The sequence below is a fragment of the Carassius carassius genome, chromosome 40, assembly GCF_963082965.1.
Source record: "Carassius carassius chromosome 40, fCarCar2.1, whole genome shotgun sequence".
In the NCBI taxonomy this organism is placed as follows: domain Eukaryota; kingdom Metazoa; phylum Chordata; class Actinopteri; order Cypriniformes; family Cyprinidae; genus Carassius; species Carassius carassius.
Window position 1 is genome coordinate 19,922,029 of NC_081794.1, and position 21,054 is coordinate 19,943,082.

At 41.4% G+C, this 21,054-nt stretch overlaps 1 protein-coding gene across 1 annotated transcript in view; it reads left to right on the forward strand.

Annotated features, from left to right (window-relative positions):
* LOC132122323 (GDNF family receptor alpha-1-like) overlaps positions 1-21,054 on the forward strand; it is a 36,137-nt gene that overhangs the window by 13,043 nt on the left and 2,040 nt on the right. The window contains exons 4-8 of the mRNA XM_059532431.1: positions 4,273-4,624; positions 4,848-4,957; positions 6,335-6,469; positions 9,887-10,086; positions 20,804-20,848. Of these exons, the coding sequence (XP_059388414.1) occupies positions 4,273-4,624; positions 4,848-4,957; positions 6,335-6,469; positions 9,887-10,086; positions 20,804-20,848 (842 nt within the window). The remainder of the gene's footprint in view (positions 1-4,272; positions 4,625-4,847; positions 4,958-6,334; positions 6,470-9,886; positions 10,087-20,803; positions 20,849-21,054) is intronic.

Sequence of the window (21,054 nt, forward strand, 5' to 3'; positions counted from 1 at the left end):
CCTCAAACTGCTGGTCTTTCAGAGCAGAGCTGCATCAGCTTCAGAAGGATCTGCTCTGTAAACATACATGGATCAGTGCGTTCATTAATTTCTTTTGGGTAAAAGACACTCATCAATAAATCAATAGACTCCACATCCACTGGATATTTTCAAATATCAATTGGGCTGGCTAATTCCCTTAAAGTGCGCTCCAGAGGTCAGCCATTGGCAGGCGTCGCTTCAGAGGGCCATTAAACGTCCCTGGACAGCAGTTTAAGCGGATAGTCTTTTACACAGAGCTCATAGTGTTGTTTAACTAGCAGTTCTCCCTTTATTAAAGAGCCCAGAGATGGTCAGACAGGGTTCATATTGTAACAAACCCTCATTCTGCTGCAACAGCACTTTCATTAATTGATAGTACGTTACGGTCCAATCGCCTCATTAGCTTAATTTCTAAAAAGAACTGAATACACGGAACTACCCAAAGATAAACTTTATTGCTCTTTCATAGCTCAGGAGATTTAGTGAAGCTCTCAGTTCATGTTTCAAAGAAAGAAAGAAAGAAAGAAAGAAGAAAGGGAGGAATAAGAAAATAAAATAAAAGGGAAGGCCAAAAGAAAGGAAAGCGGAAGGAGGATAGAATGAAAAGTAAAGTTTGAGGAATTAAAGACAAATCGAAAAGGCAAAACGGAAGCGAGAATGTGAAGATGGGAGAGATGGGCAGACAGAGACAGAAGCAGACACAGAGGAAGAGAGAGCGGGAGATCAATTATGGAGGTTGAGTCCTCGTATGATTTGATTTGCTGCAGTGGCATGTGTTTTTATTGGACTGGAGCAGTTGGAGGAAAGCTGTGAGATTATTAAGCATCTGCCAGAAAAGCGCCAGGTCTCTGCCATCAGCACTTTCCATGTCTGCAGCACTCCCAATCTCTCAGGCCACTTAAGGAAGCTCACTTATTATTCCTGCACCCAAAGAGCAATAAACAACAGAGCACTCTGCAGCCTGAGCATGAGGCCACATCAACACACACACTCTCTGAGGTGCACATGGCCAGGCTCTCAGCCTAAGTAGCCTCTGGCTCACAATTGATACTGCGGAATGTAAGCTGAGGTCATTATACACACAAGCACAGCCCTGACAAAAATACCATGGCATTACAGACTACAGACATTATGCTTTTTTTTTTGGGGGGGGGGGGGGGTGTCTTTGAGTTATTAAAGGAATAGTTAGTCTAAAAATGAAAATGTGCTGATAAATTATTAACCCCCAGACCATCCATAAAAGATGTGTTTTTTTTTTATTTTTATCAGAACAGAAATGTTGACAAATTTAGCATTGAAATATAACTTGGATTCTCTACAGGGGATGGGTGCTTTCAAGAGTCCAAGCAGCTGATAAAAACATCACAACAACCCTCAAGTAATCAACTCAACTCCAGTGCATCAGATAACATCTTGTGAAGTGAAAAGATGTGTGTTTGTAAGAAACAAATCAATCATTAAGGCATTTTAACTTCAACTAATGTTGCTTCGGGATAAATAGAATAGTCCTCTATTCATAATAATGCTTTCTTCAGTTAAGTTGTCTTGTCTGAATCAGGATAGAAATATGCACAGATCAAGCATGGTTTACGAGCAAAAATATATATACAGTATATATTTTTAATTAAACAAATATGAGTGAATTTTGATGTGAGAGGACAAACTTGAGGAAGTGTTATTAAGGATTATGGCCTTTTATTTTGGTCAGAAGTTAATGATGGATTTGTTTCTTGCAAACATATAACTTTTTGCTTTACAAGATGGTAATTAATGGACTGGTACCTCTGGATAACTTGTGGATTATTGTGATGTTTGAAGTTTCATTCTGACGGCACCCATTCACCATTGTTGAACAAGTAATGTAATGCTTAATTTCTCCAAATTTGTTCTAATGAAGAAACTAATAAAGTACATTTTATTGTAGTAAGCGATCCGCACTCGCTTAATCTTCTTAATGACTTTTCGGTGAACTACTTTAAACAAGAATATCAAACCAAATGCAACTTACAAGTTACAAATATAAAATAGCAGTCAGATAATAATAATAAATATATATTTATTCCCTGCGCTGTAAAGTAGCCATGAGTTAGTTATTTTAATGGTGTACTAAAATAAATTAATTTTGCATTATGTTCGATGTATCACAAGAAAATATGAGTTAGTTTTATAGACCCTGACATGTTGCAGAACCTGTCCACATGACTGCAACTTCTAATCAACAATTAAACATCCATCCAATAACGTTGAGCCTCATGTCAACGTGCTTGTCAAACGTAAGTAATGGTTTTTGTAATAGGTAATTAACCTCAAGGATCTAGGCTGCTTTCAGATTTAATCACATCTAGTCATCTTACGAAAGTCCACAATAAGCACAAATTCCTCATCAAAACACGTAATTGCAAAATGCAGCGTTCCATGCACATGCGACAGCTGCAGCACATTGACAAAAATCTTGAGTTACTGAAGCGGGAAGCAGAGGATTCGAGAGAAGACTGAGTCATCATTAGGTAAAGAAGAATATCCTCACTTATTACACAGCTCACTGGAGACTTGATTCTGATGGGTCAGTCTTTTATCATATATTCTATCTATCTATCGATCATGTAGCCTATTAAAATAATTTAAACCTAAACAATTCATGCCCATTTATTTATTCATTTGGTAAATAGCCATATAATTAAAGTATAATGCACATTCAGATGATCATTATTCCAAAAAAAACCTTATGTCATCCTATATCATCAAAGCTATTTTTGAAAATACTCGGCACAGTATACAGTACATGCTTATGTTCTTTCTTTTTGCATTTCTAAATAGTCTGACAGCATTTGTGTTCTTACAGGAATTTGTATTTAAGCAAAAAAGACTGCTTAGAAAAGAGACAGGGAAGGCAAACTGAGTTTCAGGGTTGTGAACTTATCCATGCGAGTGAAAGCAAAGCATTTACCTGAGGTTGTTTATTCGAGAGACGCAAATGCTGTGTAGATTGATCGGAGGGAAACAAAAGGAAAAGTGTACAAGCAGCTGAGGGAAGTTCTTCAGGCAAAAGATTAAAACGCAGCACAAATAAAACCTATTTTAAACCGAGTTTAGTTGCTTTATCTAATTTCAACACTCTGCAGAATGTCACTTCTTGGTGGGAAATACATGAAAAGGGGCTGGAAATTTAGTCTCACTGTGCTTGCGGCAGTTTGTGTGGGATCTGTTGAAGAAATTGAGAAGCAATAATAAATGAGAATTTTTTTTTTTTTTTTTGTGATTTTATTTTCAGACAAACTAGACTGGTGATGAGAATGAAATATGTGAACGAATCATGGAGAAATCTTTAAACTACTGTTTGAAAATGTGGGGTCAGTTTTTTTTGTTATTTATTTTTTTATTAATCAAGGATACACTGTATTGTCCAAAAGTGACAGTACTTTTTTTTTTTTTACTTTTACTACCAAAATATTTAGCAGCACAAGTTTACTAAATATTTATTTAGAGCCATATTAAAATGATTTTTTATGTATCATGTGACACTAAAGAACTCAGTAATGGCTCAATGGAGTAAAATCAGCTTTGCCATCACAAGACTAAATTACATTTTAAAATATATTCCAATGCTAAACAGTTTTGTCAAATCAAATCAGTTTAAATTGTAACACTATTTCATAATATTACTGCTTTTAATCTATTTATGATCAAATAAATGCAGTCTTGGTGAGAATAAAAGAAAAAAAAAAAATTAACTGAGCCCTGAACTTTAAATGGTAGTGTGTATATTACATTCTTAAAAAGGTTTCCCAAACACTCTGCCATTGGCTGGTCAAACAGAGAGCCCCGCCCAAAACTCACACGATTGGTTGAGCCACTGTTGCTGTGCGTAGATGCTCAAACAAACAGAAGTAATACTTTAAAAGTCCAAGAGAAACCAAATAGGTGACGCCGTTCATTGTAAGCAGCCTAGTTGACGCTAAAAAGCTGGGACAGGAGAATATATTTTACACACTTCATCTTTAAATCTACTAGGAACTTTCCTGAATATCAATTAGTGGTACAGTTACTCTCACACAGGCCACATACTGGCTGACATATGGCCTCTAGTTATGTGAATGCCATACGGGACAACCTCAGCCAGAGGAAGTTCACAGAGAGTCCTAAAAGGTCAACAGTTGCCCCACTCTCAGCAAGTGTTCTTTGACATTTACAGCATCAGTAAACTCAGCCAGTAGTGTTCCTAACTCTCCCTCTAAATCTCTGACCGCATAGGTGAGGCGGCCTTTACGAAGGACAACAACTGCCTGAACGCCGCCAAGGCCTGCAATCTGAATGACACGTGTAAGAAATACCGCTCCTTCTACATCAGTCCCTGCACCAGTAGAGTCTCAACCACTGAGGTGTGTAACAAGCGCAAGTGCCACAAGGCCCTGCGGCAGTTCTTTGACAAGGTGCCACCAAAACACAGTTATGGCATGCTTTTCTGCTCCTGCCCCTCTGGGGATCACACGGCTTGCTCCGAGCGCAGACGTCAGACCATCGTGCCAGCCTGCTCCTACGAGGACAAAGAAAAACCCAACTGTCTCTCCTTACAAGCCTCCTGCAAGACCAACTACATCTGCAGGTACCATAAAAGACAGCTTGTGTTACATGTCATGAAGTAGGAAAGTGCTGGAATATTCACTATACTTTTCAGAGTTCATTATTTATCATGTGGGGTGGAAGGTGGTGTCTGAGAAGAGATGACTGCAGGAATGTCACTTGTGTGCTGGGTCTGTTTAATGAGAAGATGTGGCGAGTGGATTCTTATTCATTCCTGCTTAATTTTTTTTATTTTATTTTTTCAGATCTCGTTTAGCTGACTTCCTTACCAACTGTCAACCTGAGGTGCGCTCGATTTCTGGGTGTCTGAAGGAAAACTATGCCGACTGTCTGCTGGCATATTCAGGTCTTATTGGTGAGTTGACTCGACGTCAATCAATTATTGTGGCATTACAGTACTATATAGGATATTTTATACCATGGTACTGAAATTCTTGTGCTATGGTTTTTGGACGTGTACCATGCCATTACCATAGAAACCTTAGAGTGCCATGAATCAAAGCTAATTTAAAAAATGGTACTACAATGGTAAATGTACAGAAAAACATGGTTGTCCACAATAAACTTATTTGATGCAGTGAAGGTTCAAATGAACAGCATTTATTTGATATAGAAATCTTTTCTTTTACTGTCGTTTACTGTCACTTTTGATGAACTGAATGCATCCTTGCTGAATACAAGTATTGAGAATTGTACCCAAGCCTTTTGGAAAGTAGTTCAATAACAATAGTAGTTCAATAAAATGTAAAAATTTAAAACCAAAAAGCATAGTATATGCAAATGTTCTGGTTTTCAGATGGATAATGTCCATAGTTAATGGGATGAACTACATGTAGCATTTGCAACTGGCTTCATACATTCATTAAAATAAGATGTGCCACTTAAATAGATAGTTCACCCAAAAATTAAAGTAACCCCATAATTTACTGGGTAATCCTAGATTTATTTGACTTTCTTTCATTTTATTTTTTTGGATGAATACAATCAGAGTTCTATTAAAAAACATCCTAACTCTTTCAAGCTTTATAATGGCAGTAAATGGATGATAAGATTTAGAAGTCCAATAAAGTGCATCCATCCAGTTTACGCTATGCCTATGTCCCTCATCTGCTGGAACGCCACTATCATTAAAGGCATGTATGACAGTTAGCAGAAGCTAGAGCTTATGGTCTGTAAAGTTTTAAAAATGTATATTTTCTTACAAAAATGCATTGGTTTGCTTCAGAAGGCCTTTATTAATCCCCTGAAGCTATGAGAAGTACAGATACACTTTATTGGACTTCAAAATCTCACCACCGATTAACTGCCATTATAAAGCTTGGAAGGCCCAGAACATTTTCAAATATAACTCCCATTGTATTCATCTGAAAGTCAAATACACCTACAATGGCTTTAGGGTGAATAAATCATGTGGTCATTTTCACTTTTGGGTAACCTATTCCTTTTATAATTTGTGCCTACACTTCTAAGCATCTAAATGTTTTGGGCCACTGTATATTTCGCATTTGAATTTCCTCTGACTACTTTTTTATATTATGGCATTGCCTTGTCCACACTGTTTCTCTTACCTAGTAAACTGCCTATCCAACATCCCTAATGCTGTCTATAATGGCTGCTTGCTAGGTTTTAATATACAGCCACTTTCCTGTTAGAATCTCATTTCACAAACATCATTGTTTTCAACATACAGTAAATGACCTTTGAACGTTGCTCCTTGCTATGTGTGACACAGGTACAGTGATGACTCCGAACTACCTCCGTGCCCCTGGCATCAGCGTGTCACCTTGGTGTGACTGCAGCAACAGCGGAAACGGAAAAGCAGAGTGTGACAAGTTCACCGAGTTCTTCACCAACAACCGTTGTGTCCGTGAGTAGACTTCATTCACAGCTGCATCATTAGTCACATGGCGTTCTGCACTGACTGACAGAATCTGCCCATCAAGACTGACTCTAAAGCTGAATTCTGCTCCGTTGCATCTTCATGATCATTCACAGTCTGCACCAGTAAATCTGGTCTCTGCTATTTGTGTTGCTGTGTGGTTCAGGGCAGTCTGACGACCGAGAGACAGAGAAATCCCTCTTAAATGGGGCGGCTGAGAGGGGGATTGACATAAAAAGGCAATAAAGCATTACTCAGGTGTCCATGGGCCTGGAAGAGTAGGGAAAGCATGCATTATTTTGTCAGGGAGTTATTCAAAAACATCCATTTAGATGAACTGGATGCAGGGAAATAGACAGGGAGCAGATGAGAGGGAGGATTTGTCTACATGACAATGGCCTTTAGGATGACAGCTGGATGATACAGCAGTGCCGACACATCCACACCTCATATCTGACACGTTCTCATCTTTTGTGTTTACCTGTAGAGAGAGGTGAAGGGAAAGAGAAAAAAACTGTCCAACAAGATGTCAAGGAGTTCAAACAGCATGAGACAACATCAGCAAAATGATTTCTTAGCTCTTTCTAGTTTGTAATGAACACATTCAATTTTTTGTATACCAGGGAGGGCCCATTATTGACATTAGTGCATTACAGACAGCAGCAGGGGCCCGTTCTTCGTACGTCGCTTATTACATCCGAGATCAAATGACACATCCAAGATGATATCATCGTGCTAATCATGATCCGGCTAATTGGGTTCTTCGAACACACCTGTTGTGTATGATTAGTATCGCTGGATTGAGTTATCTGAGATAATTGCGCGTTCATGTGTTGGCTTAAAAGGGGATATGTATCGATACTCGAAACCATGATCAGCAGTGCAGCGATTGGCTGGTGGCAAGACGGCAATGTAATGACGTCATATAATTTAAAACGACACCTGATGAAAAACTTGACAAATTTCTGGACTTTTATAAGGAAACAGCCAAGCAGACAAAACTGCATTCATGTTATAATAGATACATGAAACAGATAATAGATACATGTTTTTATTTTTTTAGAATTTTTTTCATGATTCCCAATTATTTAGATTCGCAATTTATAATAGTTGTGCAGTCTTTACATTTTTATTTCAGTGTAGAAATTATCTATTCATTTCATTTTATATTTGGACATATTTGTTACGTGACAGCATTAATGAAAGTTTCTTAAGGGTCAATATCATGTTATCTGCATCTCCTGCACTCCATCAAGCCACTCTTATAATAGCAGTCATCACTCAAAATAATGCACGACTCTATTATCTGTATAGCATGTGTGTAAGACTCTAATACAATTATGAAGTAATAGTACTTTTATGACAAATAAATATTTCAGTGAGTAAAACTGGCTGTCTATAGTAGGCTGTTATGGACTACACAGCATTTTTATATTATTTTTAAATAATTTTTTTAATGATTATTATTTTAAATTATTGTCCCTGGATCAGTACGATACACTTGTAATAAAGTAGCGGTGGTAGCAGACATATTTTGAGTATCAGTTCTGGTTGAAAAGAAGCGATCTAATCCTGTTTACATGAAATAAGCCTGCTCCCGAGCAGGTTTAAGCTTACGGACCTGTAGCTATGACAGCAGCTCCGGGATGAGCTTCGAAGAACCAAACGATCCAAGATCATGCCAAATCGTCAACAATCAAATCCAGCTAACTGAGTTAGCGACGTACGAAGAACGGGCCCCAGGTCTATTAGGATGCATCATACCTAATGCACACATCACTTCTGTTGATATAAATCAGTTTTGTTTATGCTGTTAGTAGTTAGTGCAGGTTTTTGACTAAATGATGACAGAATTTTCTATTTTGAACTGAAAATAAATAATGTCTAAAACGTAAACCTTTATTAGATTAAATGATGAAAATCTCATAGATTTTAACATATGAAATTACTTTTCTAAAAAAATCTGACTAATTATAACAGTGGTCAATTACTTCTCTTCTTAGCCTCTTAATCTGGCCACTCATTTTATGGCCATATGAGCACAGCAACTAAAGACGTGTGAGAGAGTGAAATAATAATGTTAGCTTGTCTATATGATGTGTAATATAAAGATCCCCCCAACATGTTACAATTGTAAAGTCAAGATGACCTTGAAATTGTTCATTAATAATGAACAGTCAATATACTCCTTCCTTTGCTTAAAGTCTGCTAAGATGTATAAGTTCAGTTGATGTTGCACAGTCTGTCTTGGCTTTTACTCAAGATCTCTCTAGGGTCATATTCTACAGTACTGGCAACCCCCAAAAATCTGTTCTTTAAATCTACTGTATATAAACTATCCAGAAGTATGCTTGGAATACACATCCATTCTTATAAGAGCAATGCAATGCAATGCAAAATGCAGAATGAGGCTTTGTGAGTTTTTAACCCTTAAGAAACAGAATGAGCTTGCACGGTCTTAAGGAAAATAAAACACTCACTCAATAATAAGGTCAGCCTACCCTTGTCTCTGTCAATAGATGGTACTTAATACACATGCAGCTTATTCTTTACCTGAGTACCCATCAATAATCTCCCACTTGCCCTTTAACTTTCTGTGGCAAGAGGTAAATAAAACACTCTGAAGTCGAAAGTGCTCTTCAGAATAAAGTCATTTTAAAAAGCAGTTGCGTCATAATGGCCTCCTCCGTTTTATCACCGGAAAGGTCCCAGAAACTTAGTAAGTGAAGGTCTTACTTCACTTACACAGAGGCTAAGTGCCTCTTTATCAGAGTTCATCTGCTTTAGTATTAAGAGATGAAAAGAGAAGCTCTTAATATCCAATTAGATGTAGATAACAAAAGACCCAAAATTTGATAGCAACATCAAGGTCAATTGTATTTTAAACAGGGCTGAATTGATAAGGCATTTTGGAATCTCAGTTAAAACTAAAAATTTGTAAAGATGGAATAAAATAAGATTAAGAACTTAGACTTGAAAGAAAACTAGATGTGGAATAAAATAAGTTGAAGCTGTCCAATTACTAAAACTAAAATAAAAATAAATGAAGCTAAATAGAAATTTTAAAAACTAAAACTACTTTACTACTTTAAAACTAAATTTACAAAAGCACAATTACTAAAAATGAAACTAAAATAACATTAAAACTGAAACTGATACTAAAATAACACTATACCACAATTTGAATTGAGGTGCTGTGTTAATTGTTTTTTGACAATAATAAGTAGTTTTGAGGGAGAGAAATCTAGTTTTATATATCAGCAAAAAAAAATCTAATTCAACGTCTCTGGGGGTGTGGCTTATTCAATTCAAATTCCAATCCACTTTTTTAAGTAGCCAATTCTTATATACTGTTTTGCCCTACCATGATTATAAAAATGTTCTCTTTATTTCTGCTTTATGCAGGCAATGCCATCCAGGCATTTGGTAACGGCACAGATGTTGGTGTGTGGCAACCCCAGCCACCCATTGTGTCCACTCCACCTGACCCTTACACTCCACAGAGAGGACGGGACAGGACATCCAACACATTGGATGACCCAGCACTCACCAATGACCTGGACAGTAACACAGACCATCTCTACAGCTTCTGTGGAAGTCTGCAGGTACTGAAAGCAAGAAATTACATAATTACAGAAATTAATCAGTCTGTTCATCTAACTTGTTTATTCCTAATCTGTTGATTAGGAAAGTGCAGTGAAAAAGGCAGTGTAAGATGTTGCCTAATCTGTTTTTTGGAATCACCTTTTAAACCACCATATTGACTATCTCTGATGGTGAATGACGGCTGTCAGTCAGATGCACATGTTGCTGTTGGCCCACACAGATAGTTAAAGACGCACAGCCTACATCAGCTTTACAAACAGCCAGCAGCTTGTTTGGATGCTTTTAGACTTTGCTTGGCATACAATGACTTTCATTTTCCGAGCCTCAGAGTGAGATGAGGGTTTACTTTTGATTGATGGGTGTGGGCTGTTGCAGTGATAACACACACATAGGGCCTCTGGGTAGAAATGAGATACATCAAACTGCCAGAGCTGTCATGTCAGAGCTAATTGGCTGGCACATTAACATGAGGAACACCCTTAAGCAGGATTTACCCACCCATTACAATCTCTCTGAGGGAAAGATATCTTCACCAATCATTTGCAAATCTAACTTCAAGACTGGCACACACACAGTCTCTTGAATGACTGGCGTACACACAGATATTGATCTTCAGATGAATATTGCAGGTTAAATATACTCTGTGGAGCATAAGCTGTCAATTAAAACATAATGTGTGACTGTTCCATTGTTGTAAAAAAAATTATGCACTTATAATTTAAGTCTATGGGACAAAAGGCACAATTAAAATATAACCTTCACTTTAAAAACACCATAATTATTAGGTATATATATATATATATGTGGCAGATTAGTCAGATCCTCCCTGTAGTGACGTCATGTTATTGGTAGCCTATCTCCCCGCAGGGAGGTGTGTTTAAATGGCTGTTTGGTGCGGGCCGGAGGTGCGTCATCTGTTCTGTGCCTGCGCTCTTCCTGTTTACCGGCATTCAACAGAGGTCTGTGGTTAAAACACAGCCGTTTGGGCATTTTAACACCGCTTGTGTTATTTCTGTGGGGCTTTGCGTGCACTGGAGAGTCTATTGTAAACAACCGTTACGTGCGGTCTGGCTCGTTACACTGCCTAGTCCCAGCATTCCCGTGTGTTTACCGGTTGAGTGGGGATATCCAATATATGCTGTTTGGCATCTACTTCATTTCTATCCCGTGGATACTGACGTCAGCTCTGCTTTCTGGTGTGGCGAACGGCTGCGTTATTTGGTATGTGTGTTTATATTTCCGATTGCTGTTCATAAACTAGAACTAGTTTACTAATCGTCTTCTTATCTATTAAGGGCTAAGACTGGGCGTGCTGCATTTCCCTACTACATATAGAAGCACGCTGCTGTTTTGTTCCTGCTGGATTTGCTTTCGTTTCTTTTCTGTATATTTTTGCTGTGTGTTTTCATCATTTTGTTCTGGGTGATTTAGCGCGGCCCGATTTTGGAGTTGTTGGTTAAAACCTGCTCCTACTGTGACTGTATTTTGAAGATCTTTTCCTCGTACGTTGGGAAATAACGAGTTCGAGGGCCGCGCTCATTCAGATATTTATTTCTTCATTTGCCCTTTGTGGTGTTTCTCATTTTGGACTGGTTCAGAATGCTGAGATTTTCTCTTGGACATTGTTGTCTTTAAATTTATTTTTCCTTTTCCTTTTGTGTTATTATCTAGCTGTTTAAGCTAGAATTTATTTCTTTTCTTTATGTTGGAAGGGTTTCTTTTGCTCCCCTGCATTTAAGTTTTTATTGATTAATTTTTATTAATTTGATTTATTTTGGTTTGTATTACAATTACAGGAGCTGTGTGTCCGACGGCAGTGAGGCTTTCCTTCACCGTGTGCTGTGTTATGCTGTGTGAGCACTACTGATAAAATCACGGGTATTGGAGAGAGTGTGTGTGTGTGTGTGCGCACTTAGTGTGATTTTCCTCTTTTGCTCCCTCTCTTAGCCCATTTGATGCCAATAGGCCACAGCTCCGAAGTAATTGTGAATCCTTATTGTGGATTGTGATTTCCAGTTTAGTAATTGGCTGGGTGACTATTCCTGCATTTTAAACTTTTGTACTAATAAACAAACTCTATTTTGCTACCCACGTCTCTTGCTCACATTATTCAGTGGAATGCACCTGGGTTCCTTATAACATTTTAAGTGAACTGTGATTCCCTGGTATAGTCCCAGGGTGGCGTAGTCTATTGTATATCTCTTGAGGGTTGAATATCGCCAGCAAAAAGACCACTTGGCCACATTTTGGCGTAGTCGGCAGGGTCCACTAAATGGAACAGAGACGTGGGTGAAGATTTCTTTGCCAGCTGGTATTGCCATTATTTGCTTTTTTTTTTTATTTTTACAGGAACAAGACAGCAGCGTAGACTCTTTGAAGGGTCTCTTTGGCTACCTCCCCTGATTGTGTTTCAGGTCCAAATTTCTTTCTGCCCCGCCTTGCTTGGTGGTAAGTGTTTTACTAAAAGTTAGCGATGGCAGAAGAATTACAAGAACTTCAGGATCTTGTGGCCCAATTAAGAGCTGATAATGAGAGACTTAGACAAGAACAGACTCAAATTGTTATTCCAGGTCCTAGTACAGCTCCTATTTCTACCGCCTTACCCTCTGGTGCACAGCAATCTGCTGGTGCAAGTGCCCCATCTACTGAGCGATTTGTGTTTGTTCCCCGAGATAGGAAGTGCCCAAAATTTAGCGGGAGACCCGGTATTACCATAAATGAATGGGTAGAGGAGGCCCAAGCCTGTATGCGGGTTCGCCATTTGTCTAGAGCTGATCAAGCATTCTTTCTTTTTGATCATTTAGAGGGAGAAGCTCGGGATGAGATCAGGTATCGGTCTGAGACAGAGAGGGGGGATCCAGATAAGATAATTCGGGCCTTAAAGGAATTGTATGGGTGTTCTTTGTCATATGTAGCATTGCAACAGGCATTTTTTTCCAGGAGGCAGCAGGAAGGAGAAACACTTTTAGAGTTCTCTATTGCATTGATGGGCCTCTTGGAGGGGGTAAAACAGCAGTCGCCGCATGCCATACCAAATGCAGAAGCTTTATTGCGTGACCAGTTTGTCGAGCACGTGCTCGATATTGGTCTTCGTCGGGAACTAAAACAATTAGTCCGCCGTGACCCTACCTCTTCCCTCTTAGATGTTCGTAGCGAGGCAATGCGCTGGGAGCGGGAGGGAGTGCCTGGGGGTGCGAGAGGGCGAAGTCAGTCTGTACCAGTGGCCTATGGGGCCCAGTATGCCATGCAGGGGGAGTCGCAGGTAGTTCGGTTGAGCTCCCCTTCCAAGTCGGAGCTAGTAGAGTTACGGGAAATGTTGAAGGCACAACAAGAACAGTTAAACCAACTTACCCAAGGGTTGGCTCGCTTGCAGGTCCCTAATTCATATAGCCGGTCCCCACATCACAGTAATATAGTATGTCGGAGGTGCCAACGGTCTGGCCATTTTGCCCGAGAGTGTGATGGAGAACGTGTTCTCCCTCGCGCTCCAGCAGTGGGTATATCTTCAACTGGGTCTAGGCAGTTTCGATCTTCACAGCCGTCGGAAAACTAATCCCCACCGGGCTGCGGAGTCACAGCGCGGATGGGGAGTCATTTGACTCAAATGTTGTAAACCGTCTAAATTCTGTCTCTCGTTTGGTGTCCTCCTGTCCTCATCTTAATGTGCTCATCGGTGGTGTTCAAGTGCCATGTTTAGTGGATACCGGTTCCATGGTGTCCACGATCACCGAGAGTTGCTTTCACCAGTATTTTGAACCATGGGGGCAGGAGCGTCTTAGGTCGTGTCAATGGTTGCAACTTACCGCTGCGAATGGTCTTGCGATTCCTTATATCGGGTATATGGAGCTCGATGTCGAACTTTGTGGTAAAGTAGTACCGGAGTGTGGAGTGCTGGTTGTCCGAGATCCTCCTGGTGGCGCCGGTGGACATGTCCCGGGTGTCTTGGGGATGAATGTCCTTGGCCGGTGCTACCAGGAACTTTTTGGACAACATGGTACATCCCTTTTTGACTTACCGGTGGTGTCACAGGCCCCTAGCTCCGTCACAAAGGCATTACAACATTGTAGTAAGGTTAGTGTCCAGACCTCTGATCGTGTTGGGGGGGTTAGGGTGCGGGGGCGGGGCATGTGTCACATTCCAGGTGGTACCATGAAGCTGGTAGCGGCAACCTGCTCAGAACATTATGCTTCCGGTCCCGTGCTGTTTGAGCCTCCAGATTCAGGCTTACCTGCTGGTTTGTTGGCCTCCCCCGCACTGGTTCAAGTGACCCGGGGCACGGTGTATATCCCGGTTGTGAATGTGGGTACCACTGAGGTGATTCTTTACCCCAGGACGTCTTTAGGCACATTGAGTGGTGTCTTTGTCATTAGTTTGCCAGAAGGTATTACTGAAGTAAGGTCCTTAACTGCTACTGTAGGCTCCCATAGTTCCTTGGTCCCCTCTACTGTGGAGGACCAGATTGATGCCATAGATTTGTCAGTTTTGGCAGGGGAAGAGCAAAGCCGGGTCCGGGCTTTGCTTCACAAGTACAAATTTGTGTTTTCAGCCCATGAGGGTGATCTGGGGTGCACTAACCTCTTGGCCCATGATATTCCGCTTCTGGACGATACCCCTGTCAGGCAACGGTACAGGCGTATACCACCTTCGGAATATGAGGTAGTAAAGTCCCACATTAATCAACTTCTTGAGGCACAGGTTATCCGGGAAAGCTGCAGCCCCTATGCGTCTCCCATTGTTTTAGTTAAGAAAAAAGACGGTAGTCTACGAATGTGCGTGGACTATCGTCAACTTAATTCTAAAACTAGGAAGGATGCCTTCCCTTTGCCCCGTATTGAGGAGTCCCTTGATGCCCTGACTGGTGCCCGCTGGTTCTCCACTATGGATTTAGCCAGCGGGTACAATCAGGTACCTGTCACTGAAGTTGACCGGCCTAAGACTGCTTTCTGTACCCCATTTGGCCTATTCGAGTGGAATAGGATGCCATTTGGTCTCTGTAACGCTCCCAGTACCTTCCAACGTCTGATGGAGAGGTTGTTTGGTGACCAACAATGCCAATCTTTGCTCTTGTATCTAGATGACATTGTGGTGTTCTCTTCCTCGGTGGCTCAACATCTGGAGCGTCTGGGGGTGGTCTTGGGTCGGTTAGGGGCTGAAGGACTAAAAGCCAAGTTAGGAAAGTGTGCCTTCTTTCAACGTGAGGTAAAGTATTTAGGGCATGTGGTGTCGTCTCAAGGTGTGTCCACAGACCCAAGTAAAATTGAAGTGGTAGCTCAGTGGCGCACTCCTACAAGTCTGTCCGAGTTGCGTTCGTTCCTGGGTTTTGCCAGTTATTACCGCCGTTTTGTGGAGGGGTTTGCCAGGTTGGCGGCCCCTCTGCATAAATTGGTGGCCGAACTGGCAGGTGGCAAGACAAAGAAACGTAGGGAGGTGAGTTTTAACGGTGCCTGGGGTGAGATTTGTCAGGATAGTTTTGAAGCCTTAAAGAGGAAACTCACCTCTGCCCCTGTGCTTGCCTACGCAGATTTTACTCTGCCATTTATTCTGGAGGTTGACGCTAGTTTCAGTGGTCTTGGGGCAGTTCTTTCCCAAGAACAGGGAGGAACCGTGCGGCCAATTGCATATGCCAGCCGCAGTCTTAGGCCCACTGAGCGCAATATGAACAACTATAGCTCTATGAAATTAGAGTTCTTGGCGCTCAAGTGGGCCATGGCTGAAAAGTTCCGTGAATATTTGTTGGGGCACAAATGTGTTGTTTTCACCGACAACAATCCCCTTAGCCATCTATCATCGGCAAAGCTTGGGGCGACTGAACAGCGTTGGGCAGCACAACTTGCAGCTTTTGATTTTGAGGTGAGGTATCGATCAGGCAGATGTAATAGAAACGCAGATGCTCTGTCGAGGCAGCACCCACTTGACTCTAGCATGTTAGGGGACTTGCTTCCAGGCACTGCAGTTCCTCGTGCTGTACAGCAGGGGGCTGGTACGCAGGTAGCTGTTCAAGCCACTCAAGCGGTGATCACAGCCCTGCCCAGTTATACCACTGCAGAATTGAGCTCTTTGCAACAGGCAGACCCTGTGATTAAGGAAATTTTGCCCTTTTGGAAGCGAAAGGTGTTCCCTAGAGTGGAAGAACGCAAACGGTTGTCTAGGCTGGGATTGATCCTGCTTCGTCAGTGGGATCGGTTCATTGAGAGAGAGGGTGTATTGTATCGACGAGTGTTTCGCTCTGATGGGGGTGAGGAGTGCTTTCAATTGATTTTACCCACTACCTTAAAATCTGAGGTTTTGAGGCAGCTTCATCAGGAGCATGGGCACCAGGGGAATGAGCGTACCACTGAGTTGGTACAGCAGCGGTGTTATTGGCCTGGAATGTCCTCAGAAGTGGCACGATGGTGCCAGGAGTGTGAAAGGTGCCAAGTTGCTAAGCATGGGGGTCCCACTGCCCGTAGTTTTATGGGCCATTTGTTGGCATCAAGACCTAACGAGATCGTAGCCATTGACTTTACTGTGCTTGAACCCTCTCGTTCAGGAGTTGAAAATGTCATCGTGATGACTGATGTCTTCACGAAGTACACCATGGCTATCCCCACACGGGACCAACGGGCGGAGACTGTGGCCCAGGTTCTTGTGGCCGAGTGGTTTTACAAGTTTGGGGTCCCTGGTCGGATTCATTCCGATCAGGGCCGTAACTTTGAATCCTCTCTCATCCAGCAGCTCTGTCAGTTGTACAAGGTCGAGAAGTCTCGCACTACTCCTTACCATCCGGCTGGTAATGGCCAATGCGAGCGCTTCAATAGGACGTTGCATAGTCTCCTCCGTACATTGCCTGTTTCTCGGAAGAGGGACTGGGTGTCTTGCCTTCCACAAGTACTTTTCTGTTATAACACCACCCCGCATCAGACCACTGGCGAGTCCCCATACTTCCTAATGTTTGGGCAAGAACCACGGCTCCCAGTTGACTTTTTGTTGGGCAGAGTCCAGGAGGTGGGGGTAGGTAATGTTCATGAGTGGGTTGTGGAACATCAAACTAGGCTCCATGTGGCCTTTGAAGGGGCACGTGATCGGCTAAGGGTGGCCGCGGAGAGACGTAAAATACATCATGATCAGAATGTGCGGTGTGTGTCACTTGAGGAGGGCCAGTTGGTTTACCTCCGTGAGTGTGGCATGAGAGGTCGCCATAAGATCCAAGACTTGTGGAGCCCAGTTGTGTATAAAGTAGTGAAGGCACCTGTTGAAGGGGGTTCAGTATATACAATTGCACCGGTTGATGAGTTGGGTAAGGTAAGGCATGTTCATCGCTCTTTGTTGAAGGCTAAGATTTTAGGGGACCGTCCAGTTCCGAGCCCTCGGGATAGGCCTTTGGTGGAGGGGGCGCTGCCTTTAGAGGATGAGCCAGACGAGGGCGATTTGCTACTGTTCGTCCCTGAAACCCCCCAGGCTCAGAGTCCGGCTGTTAGTAATTTAGTCCCTGCAGCTGTCCAAGCTCCCTTGGATATCTTGGACCCTTGCCCCCTGGTGACGGTACCTGGGATACCAGTAGCCCAAGGACAACACCGTTCTGGAGAAATGGGTCTCGCTCCGGGATCTGTTACTGTGTCTGTAGGCCCACCAGGCACTGAGGTAATGGCTTTGCGGAGATCAACGAGACCCAGAGCAGGCCAGCACTCCAATGTCCATCACCTGCCACGGTCAGTGGAGGCGCCTGGTGAGGCTGTGCCCCTAGGTGGGTCTGTCTCTAGTGGGATCTCTGTCATTTACAGGCCTTGGAATTGATAAGTGGGGTTGCCGTATTCTATCGTCGGGGCGACGATACAAAAAGTAGGGGTAGATTGTGGCAGATTAGTCAGATCCTCCCTGTAGTGACGTCATGTTATTGGTAGCCTATCTCCCCGCAGGGAGGTGTGTTTAAATGGCTGTTTGGTGCGGGCCGGAGGTGCGTCATCTGTTCTGTGCCTGCGCTCTTCCTGTTTACCGGCATTCAACAGAGGTCTGTGGTTAAAACACAGCCGTTTGGGCATTTTAACACCGCTTGTGTTATTTCTGTGGGGCTTTGCGTGCACTGGAGAGTCTATTGTAAACAACCGTTACGTGCGGTCTGGCTCGTTACACTGCCTAGTCCCAGCATTCCCGTGTGTTTACCGGTTGAGTGGGGATATCCAATATATGCTGTTTGGCATCTACTTCATTTCTATCCCGTGGATACTGACGTCAGCTCTGCTTTCTGGTGTGGCGAACGGCTGCGTTATTTGGTATGTGTGTTTATATTTCCGATTGCTGTTCATAAACTAGAACTAGTTTACTAATCGTCTTCTTATCTATTAAGGGCTAAGACTGGGCGTGCTGCATTTCCCTACTACATATAGAAGCACGCTGCTGTTTTGTTCCTGCTGGATTTGCTTTCGTTTCTTTTCTGTATATTTTTGCTGTGTGTTTTCATCATTTTGTTCTGGGTGATTTAGCGCGGCCCGATTTTGGAGTTGTTGGTTAAAACCTGCTCCTACTGTGACTGTATTTTGAAGATCTTTTCCTCGTACGTTGGGAAATAACGAGTTCGAGGGCCGCGCTCATTCAGATATTTATTTCTTCATTTGCCCTTTGTGGTGTTTCTCATTTTGGACTGGTTCAGAATGCTGAGATTTTCTCTTGGACATTGTTGTCTTTAAATTTATTTTTCCTTTTCCTTTTGTGTTATTATCTAGCTGTTTAAGCTAGAATTTATTTCTTTTCTTTATGTTGGAAGGGTTTCTTTTGCTCCCCTGCATTTAAGTTTTTATTGATTAATTTTTATTAATTTGATTTATTTTGGTTTGTATTACAATTACAGGAGCTGTGTGTCCGACGGCAGTGAGGCTTTCCTTCACCGTGTGCTGTGTTATGCTGTGTGAGCACTACTGATAAAATCACGGGTATTGGAGAGAGTGTGTGTGTGTGTGTGCGCACTTAGTGTGATTTTCCTCTTTTGCTCCCTCTCTTAGCCCATTTGATGCCAATAGGCCACAGCTCCGAAGTAATTGTGAATCCTTATTGTGGATTGTGATTTCCAGTTTAGTAATTGGCTGGGTGACTATTCCTGCATTTTAAACTTTTGTACTAATAAACAAACTCTATTTTGCTACCCACGTCTCTTGCTCACATTATTCAGTGGAATGCACCTGGGTTCCTTATAACATTTTAAGTGAACTGTGATTCCCTGGTATAGTCCCAGGGTGGCGTAGTCTATTGTATATCTCTTGAGGGTTGAATATCGCCAGCAAAAAGACCACTTGGCCACATTTATATATATATATATATATATATGCTATTTTCTTTCACTGAATTAAAAATATATTTTATTTTCATTAAATAAATTAAATGTACTATTTAAAAAGAAAAGAAAAGAAAATTGCTATCTTGGTTTAAAAAAGCTAAATCTCTAAAAAGAAAACAATCATCAAAATTATAAGGAAACAATTTTGAGAGAAAAAACACTCAGGATTCATAAAAGAATACTGAAATGATAGGGGAGGAAAAAAACACCCAATGCACTCAAGTCTCCAGATGTGTGAAATGTTTATTAGACCAGAAATATTAAAAAGCCAGTGTGCATAAGCAGAAAAACGGCATTTATCTGGGCTTTTATGTTTTTGGCCTAATAAATGCCTCATGCAATTGAAGACTTTAGTGCTTGAAGTTGGAAACATTTAACAATAGTTAAGCATGGTTGAGTTTTTTTTTTACAGGGTTGTACAGACTTATAAAGATCCACCTTATTTTTTCCCCTTAGAAGGATGACTGAGACAGTTTTTCATCTTATCACACAAGAGTTCATGTACATGTAAAATTAGTTCATGTAAATATTTATGTAAAACAAATACAAGCTTCATATTTTAGTCTTCCAAAGCACTTACTTCAGTTATTTTCTTCTATAATTGACAGCATGCTACAGATGCCGTTGATAAAGCTTGTATTTGAAATGCTTTTCCCCCCTAAATCTGCAGCTCATAATACAGTTCAAATACAGAATACCAGGATACACTCCTGCAGATATAGCCTAACAATTCATCATATTGGAGTAACAATATTATGATTTATTAGTCAAAAGAGTTTCTTTTGTCAGATAGACTTCCAGGACGGTTATTAATAATTTTATCCCACAATGCTTTTCGCAAGAATTAGCTCCATTCGCTCCCCATTGTGAGGCTCCTTTATTATATTCCAGATTCTCTGAGGAATCACTTTATCGTTCATCAACAAACCAAACTTGGGTGTGTGTGTGTGTGTGTGTGTGTGTGTGTGTGTGTGTGTGTGTGGGAAACTGGATAACAGAGCAGAGTCTCGTGTAACTGGGTATTAAAATGTATTGGTGTGTCACATATTAATGCAGACACACTGGCCTCCTGCACACAATGAAACACACACACAGCACATTGATTTGAGCAGAAGTAGGACCTCAGAGAGAGCTCTTGGCCAAAGCCCTGTGTACGTGTGGTGTTTGTATGTGGGCTGTGGGGCTCATTATCATAACATTACATCTCACTCTGAAGACCTCTCTTTGAGGCCAATACTACAGTATATGACCTCTATTTGCCGTGGTAAATTACAGTGCTTTATTGGAGCTGTGCTTGACTTAGATCGCACTGGTTTTAAGGGTTGCTGGATGGAAATGCTTCAGTGTGAGAAATGGTTTATAACACAAAACCTTGAAGAGCTTCTTGCTTCTTCTCTCTTTCTTTATAGGCTCAGAAACTGAAAAGTAATGTTACTCTGGATGTTCTGTGTGTGGTAAGAATCATACATTTCTACTCGCCTAGCATTTTCTTGTCAATAAGGGGCTTTTCATACAAGATGCATTCTGTACATTTTTGTCTACACAATCATGCACTAAGTGGACGTTGTTGCTGCATCCCACTGAAAATATTATGTGTTCAATAAGTCATAATAGCATATGGTTCTGCATTACTTTAACTCATAAAAATAATTTCACCAAT